The sequence below is a fragment of the Dendrobates tinctorius genome, unplaced genomic scaffold, assembly GCF_039654945.1.
Source record: "Dendrobates tinctorius isolate UK_male_01 unplaced genomic scaffold, ASM3965494v1 ptg000332l, whole genome shotgun sequence".
NCBI classification, from domain to species: Eukaryota; Metazoa; Chordata; class Amphibia; order Anura; family Dendrobatidae; genus Dendrobates; species Dendrobates tinctorius.
Genome location: NW_027361998.1, coordinates 5,266,422 through 5,284,740, shown reverse-complemented (window position 1 = coordinate 5,284,740; position 18,319 = coordinate 5,266,422). Strand labels below are relative to the sequence as shown.

Here is an 18,319-nt window from a genome sequence, read left to right as displayed (position 1 = left end):
CAGTGGGTCCATGAATTCATGTGTGCCACCAATGGGAGTATTATTGAGCATACTTGTATGACTAATTTTAGGTACTTTTTACCAATAGGTGGAACAGAATCTCTGGTAAATAGTAGTCCAGATTGATGTCACCAATATGAAAACTGACATGAAAACCTAAAATAGTTTTTTCTCTGAGCTTTTGCAGACTTCCATTATTTTCTAGAATGTCTCTTTATAAATAGAAACGAATAATGCAATCAGAGAGGGGGGCAAGGTAGTGTAGACGCTGGTGGCAATCCTATGCTCATTTGCCTGATGTGCTCACCCAATTTCCCGAGAGAGTGCCACTTTTCACCGAACACCCTGCTATTTCCTGTGGTAGAGAGCTATAGGGTCTTCCCCCATGACTTTCAGTCTTATAGTATGGATGGTCCATGACCCTGAGTAGTCTGCAGAATAACAACCCAGTATTGCAGAATCAGGCTCAGAGTTAGAGGTAGAAGTATAATGGGAGGTATGTGTAGATTTGGAAAAATGGTGCTGAAAATGAGAGAAGACAAATGCGTCAAGTAGAGTTGAGTGAAACGGGTCGAAAAAATTCAAAAGTCGCTGACTTTCACCAAAGTGAGGTCGGCCACGAGGTCGGCGACCATCGCGCCAAAGTCGCGTTTCAAAAGATGCTTTTGCGCCCTTTTTCAGCCAATGAGGAAGAACGGACACTGTGGGCAATGTGATGACATAGGTAGTGGTTACCACCATGTTTGTGAAGGGCATGCAAGTGATTGGCTTGTTTTGTGTGGCGTCACAGGGGGTATAAAAGGGCGTGCACGCCGACCGCCATGTTACTTATGCTGATCTCAGAATAGGGAGAGCTGCTGATGATGATTCTGTAGGGAGAGCGTTAGGCAGGGAAGAAGATACCAAAAACTACTTCTGCTGTTAGCGATTTTGCCTGTACAACTCACCAGTGACTGTGCAGTGCAAGGGGAGGCTATATTTTGGTGCATCAGCTCTGTTGGTTATTAGGCTGCCTTTTAAGGTTCCCTGATAGCTGCATTGCTGTTTTCACACTGCTGAGCAAACTGCTTTTTTCAAAGCAATCCAAATTTTATTGTTTTGTCCTGGTGAGTTACTGAGCGTTCATTTTTTCACACACCGTACAGCGGTGTACGCTCCTCACACAGTACCGTGTACCGGCTGTTATCACGTCCAAATTGAAGCTATCTGTGTGTGACTCTGTAAGAAAAAGCTGAGACGTTTGTCAGTTCTTACAGACCTACACTCTAGGGAGATTCCAATTCTGCCCAATTCTATATACACCTTGTAGTTAGTCATACACTAGGCAATTTCTGCCTGTCACATTGCGGTGTAATCTCTACTGGGCCTGAGACAATAGTTCAGTGTCCTCCAATCTACAGTGAGATTCAAATTCTCACCAATACTCTATACAGCTTCTGCCTTCTCATACACCAGCCAATTTCTGCCTTTCACATTGCGGTATAATCTCTCCTGGGCCTGAGACAATAGTTTAACGACCTCCAATCTACAGTGAGATTCAAATTCTCACCAATACTCTATAGACCCTTTACATTGTCTTACAATACCATATAGCTGTTGTTATTTTGGGTACCTTTTTTAAAAAAATGAAGAAGTATGGTGGAAGAGGCCGTGGAAGTGGGCGGGGGTTGCCAGCTGGTCCTGATGGTGGTGTTGGTGGTGTTGCTTCTGCTGGTTGTGGCAAAAGCACAATAGCACAATAGGCAGGAGGTGGTGACCTGGCGTCATTGTCTGGCTCCACAAGGCCTTGTAGGCTCCCTTTTCTGGAAGTAGGTAAACCGCTTTTAAAGCCAGAGCTTCAGGAACAAGTTGATTTATCTGCTGGTACATTCACTCAGAGCACTACATTGTCCTCGCAGTGTACTGAGCCAGAATCTGACCCTGATGAAACTCAGGTGCCCCTTCCCGCATACTATACCACCATACACGGTGACACAGAGGAAGGTGCACATGACATTGAAGAGGAGGTGATGGATGACCCAGTTGTTGACCCAGATTGGCATCCATTGGGGGAAGAGGGTGCCGCTGCCAATAGCTCAGAAGAGGAGGAGGAGCATCCGCAGCAGGCAACGACATCGCAACAGCTGTTATCTGGCAGGCCCGGAGCAGTCCAAAAACGGGTTCCAAAAAGCAAAAGAGTTGCAGGACAGCTTGGCCACACGGTCAAAATAGCACAGTGTGCAAGGCCTCAAAATGTCTTCCATAGTAGGAAGAGTGCAGTGTGGCACTTTTTTGAACAAAATCCTAATGATCAGGCAAAGGTTATCTGTAAGAAGTGCGCAAAGACCTTTAGCCGAAGGAAAAATCTGAGAAATTTGAATACCAGTTGCATGCTTAGACATTTAACCACCATGCACTTGCAAGCGAGGATGGACTACCAAACCACACATACAACATGTGCAACTGCTCCCAAAGAAGGTAGTCAGCAACGCTACATTGTTTCCCCCACTGTAAGCCCACCGGTTAGCACACCACCAGCAGCAAATGTTGAGGTGTCGTCGCAAGGCCAATGCCGTCAGGGAATCACAATGTTATATCAACGAAAGACTGAATCTAGGCCATCAGAAAGAACACCAACTCCATCACCATCATCAACCCTCTCTCAGTCCGCCATGTCCACCGCTAGTTCCACCAAATGCAGCTCTCAAGTCCAGCTCACCTTACCAGAGACTATGAGTAGGACAAGAAAGTACTCATCCTCTCATCCGCGTACACTGGGTTTGAACGCCCACATTGCCAAACTAATCTCGTTAGAGATGATGCCCTACCGGTTGGTTGAAAGCGCAGCTTTCCGCGAACGCATGGCCTACGCAGTACCACGCTATGACCTACCCAGTCGCCACTTCTTTTCTCGCAAAGCCATCCCAGCCCTCCACCTTCATGTGAAAGACCGCATTGTCCATGCACTCAAGCAATCAGTGAGTGGAAAGGTGCACCTCACAACTGATGCATGGTCCAGTAGGCATGGCCAGGGCCATTACGTGTCCATCACTGCGCACTGGGTTAATGTGGTGGATGCAGGGTCCACAGGGGACAGCGGTGGTGGGACAGTGCTGCTTAGCCCACGGTATAGGAAACAGTTGGCTGTAGGCGTTCGACCCTCCTCCTCCTCTTCCAGAAGCGAAAGCTCATCCACACAGCGCAGTTGCACGAGCACTCCATCCGCAGCTGCCAGTGTTGCACACGAGGTGTCCCCCTATTGATCAGCTAGAGGAAAGCGTCAGCAGGCTGTGTTGCAGATGATGTGTTTGGGCGCAGACACACTGCGGAGGTACTGGCCGACTACTTTCAGCGACAAACTGAGTCATGGCTGGGCAGTCTACATCTTGAGGCAGGCAAGGTAGTTAGTGATAACGGCCGGAATTTTGTGGCAGCCATAGCCCTTTCAAAACTCAGACACATACCTTGCTTGGCTCACACCTTGAACCTGGTGGTGCAGTGCTTCCTCAATAATTATCCGGAGTTAACAGACCTGCTCCATAAGGTTCAAAGACTGTGCTCGCACATACGCCGGTCGCCGGTACACTCCAGTCGTATGCAGAAGCTGCAGCGATTGCTCCACCTTCCCAAGCATCGCCTAATTATCGACGTTGCAACAAGGTGGAACTCCACCCTGCACATGGTTGAGCGGCTGTGCAAACAGAGGCAGGCTGTAATGCATTTGTGGGAGAATACACGGGCAGGCACTTTGAGGGCAGACATGGAGTTGACAGGTGTGCAGTGGTCGAAGCTGAAAGACCTCTGTAAAGTCCTTCAGTGTTTTGAGGAATGCACACGGCTGGTAAGCGCAGACGATGCCATCATAAGCATGAGCATCCCACTTATGCGTCTGCTCATGCAAACTTTGACGCACATTAAGGAGCAGGCGTCTGCAGCCGAGGTAAATGAGGAGGAAGAGGAGGAGGGAAGACTTTATGACAGTCAGCCATTGTCTGCTCCGGGACCTCTCCTGGACGAGGTGGAGGAAGAAGAGGAAGAGGCGGAGGATGATGATAGGGATGATTATTTAGGGGAGGAGGATGCTTCTCGTGGGGCAAGAGAAAATGTTGGCGTGGCAAGCTCTGGTACAGGGTTTGTGCGTGAGTGGAGGGATGTGGATTTGCCAGAAAGTGCTCCTCCACCCAGCACTCGCAGTGCATCATTGACACCGGGAACATTGGCCCACATGTCAGATTATGCCTTGCGGATCCTAAAAGGGGACCCCCGCATTGCCAAAATGATGAACTATGACGACTACTGGTTGGCCAGCATCCTGGATCCACGCTATAAAGGGAAATTCCAAAACATAATGCCACAGGAGAACCTTGACCTAATATTGGCTAACAAACAATCAACTCTGGTAAACCGGTTGGTTGAGGCATTCCCAGCACACAGCAGTGGTGATGGTTCTCACACGAGTCGTAGGGGCCGGGGGCAGCTTGGAAGAGGTGTTCGTGGTGCACACAGCAGAAGTGGCGTTGGAGACAGGGGTTTCATGACCATGTTGTGAACTGATTTTTCAAGTCCCGCTCACATGACTGGTAATACTGCATCGATTGAAAGTGACAGGAGACAGCAGTTGTCAACTATGGTTACAAACTACTTCTCGTCCCATATCGATGTTCTCCCGCACAGGTCATTCCCATTTGACTATTGGGCCGCTAAACTGGACACCTGGCCTGAATTGGCACAATATGCCTTACAGGAGCTCGCTTGCCCAGCTGCAAGTGTGCTATCAGAAAGAGTCTTCAGAGCAGCTGGATCAATCCTGACAGAAAAAAGGACCCATCTGTCGACCCAAAATGTGGATGATCTAACCTTCATTAAAATGAACCATGCATGGGTTTCCAAGGATTTTGTCCTACCTTCCCCTGATGACACCTAGGTTGCCTGAAAAATGACTTGCTTTGGTCCTCCTCTTCCTCGCACTTGCCCAATTTCACCTTTTGCAGCAGCTGAATGTCCAACATCAACAAATGCCAATTTGTAAACCTCCCTAACTGGGCTGCCTCCCCCCCATGGCCGGGGTCACCACCTAGCGCACCCAACCGTGCGAGTGCCTTTGCCCTGGACAGGTGGGTGGGCTGACTCTTGGGTGTGGGCACTGGCACAGGGTCCCTCATAGTGCAATCAAGTGTCTCTGACGGTGGGGGTGCACACCCGCCGTCAGACACACCGCCGTACTATGAGGGGCCCAGTGCCAGTACCGACACGTACAAGTGTGCCCCCCTTGCTTGGGCAGGGCCACAGCATTTGCAATGTTTACCTCTCCCTGCTCCTCCGCTGTGTAGTCTGGGCTGTCAAATCCTTCACTGGGACTGCCACTACAAAATTGTTGAACTGATAGATGATGGTTAAGACGTAGCTATGCCCTGTCCCGTTGGCCGGGCTCAAACTTCAGATGATCAATGGCTTCCATTTCTTATGAACCTCGACTCACAATGACATGCAGTGGTGGTTTATCATCAGCTTTCACAGTTTTCCTACTCATAGATGCGTGACATTCCGACGCACATTTTTAAATGTGCCCTCTCATGCCAATCCCATAGAATCGCCTACGGCCTGTGGCTTCTGTCTTTTGCTCTCCAAAGTTACATGACAGATCATGATAGGCAGTGAGCAACATGTTTACATCTCCCCTGTGATTAAAATTTGATGGAGATGAGTAACGCTGATGGGATCAACGGTACTGCGATACAGCAACACTTTCTTCACAAAGTTATGTTTTTGCTGTCTCCACACACAAATTAATTGAGGGTCAGCATCGCCTCTGAGAATTGTGACGGCAGTTTTTCCCGTGATTGTTAATTCCTAGATTTCTACAATCACTAGACTTTATGTCAGTAATTGTATGCATCTCATTTCCTATATCGGAGAGGCTGGACTGTCTTACTGAGACAGAAATATATATGAAGATTTAAAAATACCACCAAAAGTGTATACTGGTGTACGCTTCAAAAACATTTCCTTTTTTCTACTTTTTAGATTGTTGTCTAATCCATACTGAGAACACGGAGATTTTAAATGTTTAAACTATGCTATATATACCTGCTATCCTGTGATAATGTACCATTTCTCACCTTTGTCCAATCACGTCTAATCCATACTGGGTCTGATCTATAGACATAGGTTTTTAATGTGTAAACTATGCTATACATACCTGTAATCCGGTGATACGTTACCCTTTCTCACCTTTGTCCAATCACGTCTAATCCATACTGGGCCTGAGACCGTCTGAGCCTGCCTACTGATCTATATTTATTGTTATAGCGCCATTTATTCCATGGCGCTTTACATGCAAGGAGGGGTATACATAAAAACAAGTACAATAATGTTAAACAATACAAGTCATAACTGGCACAGGAGGAGAGAGGACCCTGCCCGCGAAGGCTCACAATCTACAAGGGATGGGTGAAAATACAGTAGGCGAGGGTAGAGCTGGTCATGCAGTGGTTTGGGTCGATCGGTGGTTACTGCAAGTTATAGGCTTGTCGGAAGAGGTCGGTCTTCAGGCTCTTTTTGAAGGTTTCGATGGTAGATGAGATTCTGATATGTTGTGGTAGAGAGTTCCAGAGTAGGGGTGATGCGCGAGAGAATGGTATGGTTGTGGTTTCCCGGGTGGAGTCCAATTAAGCCACAGGCTCCACTCCTGGTGGTGCCCTTTTGGACATTCCTTTAAGGTTCAGCTTTGCAATCATACAGCCCCCGGAAACCAAACACTTTGCCTTCATGGAAGCAGTTTGGAGGTTCGTGGGAATAACGCCGCCCCATCGGCAGTTGCTATAATTTATTGGTGGGAAGTCTGACGGTATATGATCGTGTTCGATTTCAGAATTTTTTTTTTTTGGTTTGTATTTTACATTTTTATTCCAGCCTTTCTTGACTTCATAAGGGCATGACAAGCCTATATCTGTGTCTCCTCCACCTCCTTCTTTTACTCCTCCACCTCTTTTCTAAATGTAGTTGCCCTTTTCCATATGTTATTTTTGTCTTCTGAGCATTTTGTCTGCTTTGGGACACCTTTAAAGGTGTTTTGTAATTGTTTTCTATGTGTTTGTATGTGTTTGTGTTTGCCTGCCATTGTTTTGAATGGGGTTCGACGGTGTTCTTCAAACGTTCGACGAACATTCGACGAACTTGCCTCATGTGCAACGAACCAAAACACTAGCGGGGTGGCTCAACACTACTCCTGATATATCAAAGTACATTGTTAATGTTTAAACTATGCTATATATACCTGGGAGCTGGTGATACTGTACCCTTTCTGCCAGGAAGTCCTCCTCCAACCAACACTCTAAGTGTATCATTGACACCTGGAACATTGTCCCACATGTGTGATTATTTCTTGCGGATCTTCTTGTTATATTGTGGTGTGATCCATCCTGAGCGTGTGAGTGTCTATGGGTTACTGCTGCAATTTAGATGTACATTTAAAAATTACCCCAACACTGTATACAGCTCTACGCTTGGGATACATTACCCATTTACTGCTTGTTATATTCTGGTCTAATCCAAACTGACCAAGTGAGAGTTATTTTCTGACTGTGGAAATAAATACTGAGATTGACAACAATGACACCTACACTGTGTACCGCTGTACTCTTGAGACCCATTACCGTTTTATGGCTTTTTAGATTGTGTTGTAATCCAATACTGAGCCTGAGAATATCTGTGTGCCTCCTCAAATATCTACGGAGATTTCGAATGTTTAAACTATACTATATATACCTGCTATCTGATGATACTGTACACTTTGCCTAATTTTTATATTCTTGTCTAATCCATACTGAGCCTGTGAGCATCTCTGTGTGACTGATGGAATATATAGGGAGATTGACAATTATCCTTTGACTGAATAGAGCTATACGCTTCTGATACAGTGCCATATATCTGATGTTATTTTGGGTCTATTTTCTGCAAAATTTTAAAGTTTGGTGTAAGAGGACGCGGACGCGGGCGTGGGGGGGGGCAGCTGGTGCTGATGGTGGTGGTGCATCTGCTGGTAGTGGCAAAAGCACAATAGCAGCTAAGGCAGGAGGTGTTGAGCCTGCGTCATGGTCTGGCTCCGGAACGCCTGGAAGGCTACCTTTTCTGGGAGTAGGTTAACCGCTTTTAAAGGCGGAGCATGAGGAACTGGTTTTGGCTTACATTGCTGAAACAGACTCCAGCAAATATGCCCTCCTCTTCTGAAGTTTCCAAAAATGTAAGCACTGAGTCATCAAGTGCTGGCTCCTGGTCAGTGAGAACCCCTTTCCTTGTGTTCTTCACCCCCACCAAAAGTGAATGATGCAGCAGGCCACACTTCACATTAGTCCATGTAGCTCTTTCTATCATACCATGCCTGGGTTATCAAGTCAAATCATGAATTCCCAAGTCCAAGATGAATCAGACATGGAGTGTGAGTGGCCAGCCAGGGCAGTGGGGTTAATTGGTACCGGGCCGGTGTCTCACAGGGATGTGTCACAGTGGTGGTGACCCGTTCCGTTGCCCTGGGCCTCCATGCAAAGGGGTGAATTATGTTTATAGGTGAATGATACATGACGCCACCTGTGGTTTCTGATTAGATTGACCAGCGCTGCAGGGTCGCTTCTCTGGGACAGATGTTGTGGTGCAGCTAAGATGTAAAAGCCCTGCACAGGTAGGGCTGTAGTCGCAGGGTAGATGAAAGAGTTGGTAGATGGTGTGCAGTGCAGGATGTAGCAGAGCCGTGTGCCAGGCGCAGGAGAAAGATGACAGACACAGTCATGGAGTTCCTTTACCTGTACTTGGTAAGTGCCGTCCAGGACCCAGAGTACAGATGGAGGAGTTGGTCAGCCTGGAAGCCAATTTGGAATTCTCTTTCTGCAGATAGGTAGTGTGGCCTCCGTTCTAGCGCTTATCTGAGGTATTCGCAGTGCTGAGTTCAATGAAGTCCCCGCTGTTGACTCTCTCTTGGAACTTTCTCGTATGGCAGGCAGCCGTAGCCTTTTCCTTCTGGCTCCCACACGTCGATGCTGGGGCCTCCGAGCCTTAGTTGGGTACAGAGCATTTACAACTGCTACTTCCTCCGGTTTCGGCTTCAGGAACGTCAGTGTCCCTACAAACTCGGAGACCGTAATCAAGACCATGCGCTCCAGCTAGGAGTGAGCCTTAACTCTGCTCATCCTCCAGCTCCCCTTCTCATGTCCACACACTTCCCCTTCCCTGCACAGAGTGCCCTAACTTACCTCCTCCCGACCACAGTGAGCAGCTCCTCAGCAGTCAGGTTCAGAGGTCTCCCTGCTAGCCTGGAGTGGGAAATGTGTTGTGTGTTGGTTGAACTGCTAGAGAGATCCTTCGTTGCTCCCAAGCATGACATCACACTCCCTAGGAGGAAGGTAATGCCACTGTGGCGACCGTACTCCTGGGGGTGCCACAAGTGCACTGATGCCCAGCCACTGCTAGATGATTCTGCTGGTACATTGACCCAGACCACTACATTCCCCTCACACTCTACACAGCCAGAATGTGACCCTGAGGAAACTCAGGTTCCTCTTCCCGCATACTATACCACCTTACAAGGTGACAAAGAGGAAGGTGCTGATGAAAGTGCAGGTTCCTTAAGGTGGGGGGCATACTAATGGGCGATGGCACTGGCACAGGGCCCCTCATAGTACGCAAAAGTGTCTCTGCGGTTGGGAGGGGGGCCCACCGGGAGGGGGGCCCACCCGGGGGGCCCACCCGCCGTCAGACACACCGCCACACACCGCCGTACTATGAAGGGCCCTGTGCCAGTGCCATCGCCAATGAGTGGGCCCCCCCTGCTTGCTCCGGATCACAGCACTTGCAAAGTTGAAATACTTACCTCTCCCTGCTCCACTGCCATGACGTCTTCCGCGTGTCCTGACAGTGATATTCTGATCAGAGAGTGCAATGACATCACGTCTGTATGCCCTCTGCCTAAACAGCCAAGTGCAGTGAGATGAAAGATGGGGACGACGAGGGTTCCAGACTAGTACAGGGATTCCCTAGCGAGGAGACTTATTTAATTGTTTTCAATGTTGGGACAGCAATTTTTGGGGGGCACTATACTCTGGAGAATGATATATGGGGCCCACCATACACTGGAGCATTCCAAAGGTGGACATCAGACACTGGAGCAGCATTTACAGGGCCCATTATACACTGGAGCATTAGAAATGGGGCCCATTATATATGGAGCATTATTTGGGCCCATAAGACAGTGGAGCTTCATCCATGGGGACCAACATATACTGTAGCATTATGTGGAGCTCATCATATACTGTTTCAAACATTATATGGGACCAATGATTCTGTATGGAGAAATATATGGGCCTCATTACTCTGTATGGCGCACTATGCGGTGCCCATAATACTGTATGGAGTAATATACTGTCCATTTTTGGAGCTATTGGAGAATTTAAAATCGACATCAGTCATGAGATGTAAGAAGTGAAGTATTTTTCATTGTACTATACCGCTATTTCTCTACCGTATCGGAGCAGCATGAGTTGTGGTATGTGTTAAAGGGGCGCTCTTTGGCCCAGGGCACATGAAAACCTGGAGCCAGCCCCACCCCCCCACAACTTTAGCCAAATAACCCCCAGTTTTCAGTGCATAACTATTATTATGAAGTAAATTAAGGTTGACAAGCTTCAGTAATAAAAATTGATGTTTTTGCCATTCAAATGGGCACTGTAGGTGTGTTTCCTGTCCTCCACTCACTGCCAACTTTGCTTCCCCATTGACTTGCATTGGGTTTCGTGTTTCAGTCGGCCTTCGACTTTTCATGATAATCGTCCGATTTCGTTCGACCCGACTTTTGAGAAAGTCGGGTTTCATGAAACCCGACTCGACCCGAAAAAAGGCAAAGTCGCTCCTCTCTAGCGTCAAGTCATAGCTGTCAAAAGTCATCTTGGTGGAGTGGGCTACGTGAAAAAACAGAAAACGTGAATAAATTAACCATTAAGGACTTTTTATTAATCACTGGATTTAACTGTAATGCAATCTATAGACCTGGTATCTACATCTATGCGGTAACTGTATGGTGGTAATATTGATTTCTGTATCCTCCATTTTGCTGAGTACAAATATTTTTGTCTGCTGAAGTACGCACTATACCCGCTGTGATTAGGGCATGTGTCAGTGGTTGTACATGTCAGTTGCCTCGGATGGGACACCATTTAGACGTATTCTGCCGTCCCTTTACTGACGCACGCTATTTTTCACTCTATAAAACAAAAAAAAGACAATTAGTTTCCCGATGGGTCAAAATTTGACACTAAACAGTTAATCCAGTCACATAGTAAAATACGATACTCAACAAAATCTTCTTCTGTTTTTCTATTTTGTTAAATCGTTTTAATGAGAACTATTTTTGCATGAACATTTGCATTTTTTGCTACAGCTCTTATAGCGGGATCGCTTGGTAATCAGTTTCACACTCCTCTAATTCTTCTAACTGGAGAGATGGATCCAGAACACGCTCTGTTAAATGTGAGCCTTCTTGTGGGAGCAGAAATTGACTTTATTGTTGGATTATTAACCGATCTGTTCATCGTAGTTGTCAATGTTATTGACTGGAAAAAAGCAGGAACCTTGACTACGGCTGACCATGTCATCATCTCCATGACAATTTCGAAGATGTTTCTACAATGTATCATCCAGCTGAATATTTTCTGGGGCTCGCCCTGCGTCACTTATTATTTGGTGTCCGGTTTTCTCATTAATGTTGGTTACGATTCCGCAATCTATTCTTTCATCTGGTTCTGTACTCTTCTCTCTGTTGTCCACTACTTGAAAATCTCCAACCTTCACAGCATCTTCCTCCTAAACTTAAGAATAATTATTTCCAAAAGGATCTTGCACATAATAGCTGCAATTGTTTTTGTCTCGGTTGGTCTATCATCGGTGGGCAATGGAATCCATTATAAATCATATTCACAGAATTCAACACGTTTTTTTTCATACATTGATACTCAGCTCGATCGGACAAGAGTTGCTCTACTTATGCTGTTTAATATGGCACCATTGGTGATATGTTTCTTGGCTTCAGCGCTTCTGATCTTCTCCCTCTGTTTTCACGTAAATCAGATGAAAGGAAACAAGAACTTAACATCGTCTCTGGTCGTCTATTACAGGACAATGAAATGTACGGGCATCTCTGCCATTAATTGTGCAATGTATGTTTGCATTAACTTCTTTATACAAAGCTATTATTGTTTTTTTGGTGTTATCATTCCTAGTTTTACATTGAGCAGTCTCTTAACCTTCCATTCTATATATATGATCTTTGCAACTGCCAAGCTGAAGAAATGGCTCTCCAAGATTCTTCATCATTTACAAAATCAAGAGGCTTAATTAAGAGAAGTGAACATGACTCTCGAGCCATGGGAAAATGTTATCTCGCTCTGATATCTTAAGCATGTGGCATGTCTATTAAAGATGGCCTCATCAATGTCTAGTAGATTGACGTCCAACGACAAGGTCAACTAGTCTCCTTGCGTAGAAAACCATGGTCTTTTGTATCCTGAACACTCTTGAATCTGGACTGTATTGGTCTTTGGCACCTCATAACAATCTTTATAAGTAAATAGTTCCTTGTTACATTTTATGGACAGATCAGATCTGGAGTAAGGCTATGTGACCACGTTGCAGAAATGCTGCAGAAATGTCCGCAGCATTTCCGCAACTTCCTGCCGCGGGTAAAACGCACGCGGAATTCGCATGCATTTTCCCGCAAAACACAAGCGTTTTGCAGGCGTTTTTAGCTTGCAGAATGCTAGCGTTTCCAAGTGATTTGAAGCATCGCTTGGAAAAGTGATTGACAGGTTGGTCACACACAAGCATAGTGCTTGACAAGTGTGACCACCTCTTTACTATTGAGGCTGCCTATGCAGCCTCAATAGTAAAAGATAGAATGTAAAAAATAATTAAAAAAATAGGGATATACTCACCTTCTGTCGGCCTCCGGCCCTCAGCGATGCTGCCGGCAAGCTCAGTTCCCAGGGATGCATTGCAAGAATCACCTCAGATGACGTAGCGGTCATGAAACCGTGACGTCATCTGGGGTGATTAACGCAATGCATCCCTGGGAACAGAAGATGCTGGCAGCGTGGCAGACAGGCGGGAGAGCTCCGGGGGCCATCAGAAGGTAAGTATATCCTGATTTTTTATTTTAACTCAGGTATATGGTACCCAGGGCCTGGAGGACAGTCTCCTCTCCTTCAGACCCTGGGTACAATCACCACATGAAGCGCTCACTTTACACATGGTGGGCATAGCCACATGCGTAAAGTGAGCGTTCAATGCAATCCTATGGCGGCGGAATCGCCGCGATTCCACAGAAATAATGAACATGCTGTGTATTTTACTGCTATGCAATTCCACAGCGGTAAAATCCACAGCATGGGCACAGCAACTGCAGAATCCCATAGGATTGCATGGGATGCGTTTTGATAGCGTTTTTTAAGCGTTTCCACTGCGAAAAAAAAGCAACTTGGGCACACAGCCTAAAATAGTTTTAGAGAAAAAATGTCCGACTGTAGTTCCCTGGGTGGCCAGGACTCTCGCTGAAGTGTGAAAACTTAGAAGAGAATGCATCACTAAATCAGTCTTATGGCACCTTCAGTAATGGTCCCAGAAGTCATAATGGACCTCACTGACTATAGAGTTCTGTCAAATCCTATGCTGACTTCTGCAGCGCTATAGTTCACCTCACTGTCGACATTCTTAAGGCGGCATTCCTAAATTTGCAATGAAACCTAATGAACAGTTGCATTGTCTGAAATTCAATGCACTAGTTGAAAAATCTACTTTTCTCGGTTATCACACTTGTGTGGGGAGGAGGACTCCCAGACAGTGAAGGGGCAGGTGCCCAGGGGATCGCCATCAGGGTTCCTGAGGGAACGATACTGGGAGGACAGTAAAAGAAAAGACTTGACTGAAGTTGTCAGGGAAACAGGAGGCGGGGCAAGGATAAAAGGAGCAGGGGGCGCGCTGAAGTGGCAGTTGACAGAGAGCCAGACAACAGACAAGAAGTCGGGTGAGACAGAGAGGACCGAGGGAGCGGACGGTGTGTTGTGGAGAGACCGACAGGGCCCTGTGAAAGGAAAGCCGCGGACTAGTGACACGTGAGAGCCTTGCACTGGCGGACGCTCCCCTCATACGGTCAAATACAACCGCCCCCACTGTTTCCCGTCCTGCTGTGACAAGTCCACGACCTCCACTGACCGCTGCAACTATAGACCATTCCTTTACAGCGGTCAGGACACTGCCCCCTGCCTTCTTCCACAGCTGTGACCCTGTAATCACCGGCCCCAGGGGGCGCCACCTCGCTACAGGCGGCAGTAGAGGCCCCAGTCTGGTTTGCTGAGGGAATCAGGGCAGAGACTGGTGAACGATAGATTTAGAGACTGCGTCATTACCGCGCCCCACCGGCATCATTTCTTCAGGGCCTGTTGCGCACCACCAGCATCATTTCTTCAGGGCCTGTTGCGCCCCACCAGAATCATTTCTTCAGGGCCTGTTGCGCCCCACCAGCATAATTTCTTCAGGGCCTGTTGCGCCTCATCGGCATCATTTCTTCAGGGCCTGTTGCACCCCACTGGCACCGTTTCTTCAGGGCCTGTTGTGCCCCACCAGCACCGTTTCTTCAGGGCCTGTTGTGCCCCACCAGCACCGTTTCTTCAGGGCCTGTTGTGCCGGCCAGTATGGATTCTTCAGGGCCTGTTATGCCCAACCAGTACAGATCCTCCAGGGCCCATCGAACCCAAATCATCCCGGGACATCGGGGCATCAAGGCAACCGCATCAGCGACCTCTGAGTGGCCGCATCTGCGATCCTGAACGATGCCTGGAAGGATAAATTGTCCATTGGAAATAAGGACCCTTAGTTCGGTCGTACGTGGCCTACAACACCCAGACTAGCCGGATTAGTCGCATTTAGTATAAGGAAAAGTGTTGTAAATGTTATTGCGTCCCTGTGAGGACAGTTTGTTGTTGCCCATTTGATTTGTTCAGCACAGCCCCAGCGGCACCAATTTATAAATATTTATTTTACCAATCACACTCAGTCTCGTGTCTCGTCACTGCATCCTGAGAATCTGCTGGTCACTACACTTGTCTTTAATATTACATGTTTTTGGTTTCTTCATATGGGACAAAAGGACCCTTGGTTGTCACTGCAGTCCCTATGGCTAGCTCTTTGCCTATGGGTTCTAGTTAAAACTTCAGTTGGAGAAGATTTTATATCTAAAACTTGTCCAAATTTTGAGAAAGGAAAATTAATGATAAGTAGTGTTGAGCATTCCGATACCGCAAGTATCGGGTATCGGCTGATATTAGCGGTATCGGAATTCCGATACTGACTTCCGATTCTTTTGTCATATCGGATACCGGAATCGGAAGTTCCCATCATGCTATGAGCCTGCTTGCTTTGATTAAGCCAATGGGAATCCTCCGAAGTGTGGGCACATCCTGTTAGGCATGTAGGCATGTTAACTATTGGCATGGCTGTGATTGGCTGCCGAAATGATGTCATGATGCACTATAAAAGCCACCGCAGCCGCCATTTCTGGTTCACTCTGCTGTGAATTCAGTTAGGGACAGGCTGCTGTAGAAGACTGTGAGGGACAGTTAGAAATAGCGATTCCACCAAACATCTAGTGCTTTACCCAGGCTACATAAACCACCACTGTAGCCTTCTTTGCCCTAGCAGCAGTGTTCACAGCTGTCTGCAAGGGCTGTGTGAGTGCAGCTCACGCTGTGGAGTGGGTCCTGCAGCCACGTCAGGCTGTAGGCCACCCAGTGTGATCACTGCTGCCTCAAACATCTTTTAATTTTTGAGCTGCATTTTTTACATAATTTCAATCTAGTGTGCTTCCATCCGTATCCATATACGTTGGTTGCAAACACTAGTAGTAGACAGCGGAGCCTTTCTGCAGCCTTTCAGTGCTAGTGTCCACTTTGCTGCACTGTTCACGGCTGTCTGAGAGGTCTCTGACTGTGTGTGAGTGCAGCTCACGCTGAGTAGAGTGTCCTGCAGCTACGTCTGGTTGTAGGACGCTCAACGTGCGTCACTGCCTCACACATATTTGTCTTTGAGTGCAGCTCATTTTTTCTTCTCCTATTAGTGTGCATCCATCCGTATCCATCAACATTGGTTGGTTGCAAACACTATATAGGAGTAGATAGAGGAGCCTTTTTTTCTGGCTTATGCCCTGCCGGCGCAGCCAGATTAGTGTTACCCAATTTTTTTGGAGCCTCATCTTTTGCATTGTAGGTTACCTGCCTGCATTGTAATAGCTCCAAAAAGTTGGTGATACTATCAGTTTCAATTTTTTGTTCACATACTTTGAGTTTGTTTCCAACAAAGAAACCACAAAAAAAGTTCACCAAACACTACATTTGGAACTTGTGTAGGCCACATCAGCTCCTATTAAAGTGTAGTCCACACACACACACTTCATAAAATTAGTGTTTCTTGTACCTGTAACCAGCTGTTCAGGAATAAGCACACTAAGGCCCTCCTTTGTATTTTCTGCCTATCTTAAGCAGTCTGGCAAGATGAAGAAGGCAGGGAGTAAGGCGCGTGGGCGTGGAGTTTCAGCAGGGAGAGGACGTGGGGATTCTGCAGGGAGAGGACGTGGGGATTCTGCAGGTAGAGGACGTGGGGATTCTGGGCCTGCTGCGGGCACCAGTGGATCAGCATCCCCCAGTTTTAGCAGGCAACAGTCCTTTATGCGCAGCTTTGTAGGACCTCAACGTACCCCACTGCTGCGGGAGGAACAAATTGAAGCCGTTGTCGGATGGATGGCAGCTAACGCATCGACTTCAATTACTTCCACAGCCTCTCAGGACCAGAGCACCGAAGAGCAACCATCTGTCTCTTCACCACCTGCCAAAGTGCCCAGGCAGTCAGAGAGACATGGACAGGAGCCATCACAGTCTCTACTTCTGTTCTCGGAATCTGTTGGCTTGGAAAGAGGGGGCCAGCCAAGCAGCATTCCTGAATGTGAAGAAGAGGGAGTATGCAGTGATGCGCAACTTCTTTGTCCCTCTGAATCTGAAGAGGCGAGTGGGCCAGTGCCTATGGTCAGCACACCTCAGTACGCATCAGATGATGACGAGACTCAGTTGCCACTTTCTGGTGCGTACGGTGGTGGCGAGACAACCCCGGAGAAGCAGCTGTTTGAAGAGGGGAGGGAAGATGATGAAGTCCTTGACCCATCATGGCGGGAAGAACAGGAAGGTGGTGGGAGCAGCTCGGAGGAAGAGATTCCCCTACCGGCCAAATCAGGAGGCAGAGGGAGGGGGAAGACTTGGTTGCCTGTACCCTCCACTTCGGCACCCGTTAGGAGCATTCCTCATTCCAAACGCAAAACGGGCGCTCCCAAGACTTGCAGTGCGTGGTCCTTTTTTGACACAGTTGCAGATGACATTTGCTTTGTCAAATACAAGCTGTGTCATCAGAAAGTCAAAAGAGGGAGAAATGTCAGCAACCTCAATACCACAAATATGTGCGCACCAAGCACGAGTTGGAGTTGCAGAGACACCCTGAAGACGTAGGCCAACGTACAGCACCACCTACCACCTCTTCAGTTCGTGTTGGGGCCTCTTCCTCCAGCTCACACACTGCTGGTTCGGCTTCCTCACAGGATCGCCAAGGAAGAACCTCTGCCACTGTTGTCCGGAGACCCTGTCAGATTCCACCCATAGCAGCACATTCCCGTCCATCACAGCCATCGGTAGCACAGGCATGGGATAAAAGGCGCCCTTACTCGGCAAACCATCCCCGAGCACAGTCTCTGAATGCTGGCATTGCCTAACTTCTGGCAGTTGAAATGCTGTCATTCAGGCTGGTGGACACTGACACCTTCCGGGACTTAATGGCATTGGCAGTCCCCCAATACAACGTGCCCAGCCGCTTTTATTTCAGCAGGCGAGCCGTCCCTGCCCTGCAGAAACATGTTTAGGGCAAAATAAAACATGCGCTACTAAACGCCGTTAGTAGCAAGGTCCATCTGACCACCGATGCGTGGACCAGTAACCATGGACAGGGACGATACCTTTCCCTCACTGCCCACTGGGTCAATGTTGTGGAGCCGGGTACAGATCTGGAGAGTGGCGCTGTACGTGTTCTTCCAACGCCACGGATTGCAGGACTCCAGTCTGTACACATAGACTCCTCCTCCTACTCAAGTTCCTCAGAAACAGCAGAGCAGGAGCCTGTTACGACCGATATGAGCACAGCCGTGGCCAAACGTCAACAGGCTGTACTCAAATTAATTTCTTTGGGGAATCGAAGCCACACAGCGCAGGAG

The 18,319-nt window shown here is 47.6% G+C and overlaps 1 protein-coding gene across 1 annotated transcript; it reads left to right on the top strand.

The window, feature by feature from the left end:
- The first annotated feature begins 11,466 nt into the window (after positions 1-11,466).
- LOC141074315 (taste receptor type 2 member 9-like) lies at positions 11,467-12,357 on the top strand. Its single transcript, XM_073561944.1, has one exon. It carries the CDS (start codon positions 11,467-11,469, stop codon positions 12,355-12,357), a length of 891 nt encoding a protein of 296 aa, XP_073418045.1.
- Positions 12,358-18,319: the final 5,962 nt, after the last annotated feature.

Excerpts from the sequence above, each read along its gene's own strand:
- LOC141074315 (XM_073561944.1), top strand. The coding sequence starts at position 11,467 with ATGGATCCAGAACACGCTCTGTTAAATGTGAGCCTTCTTGTGGGAGCA.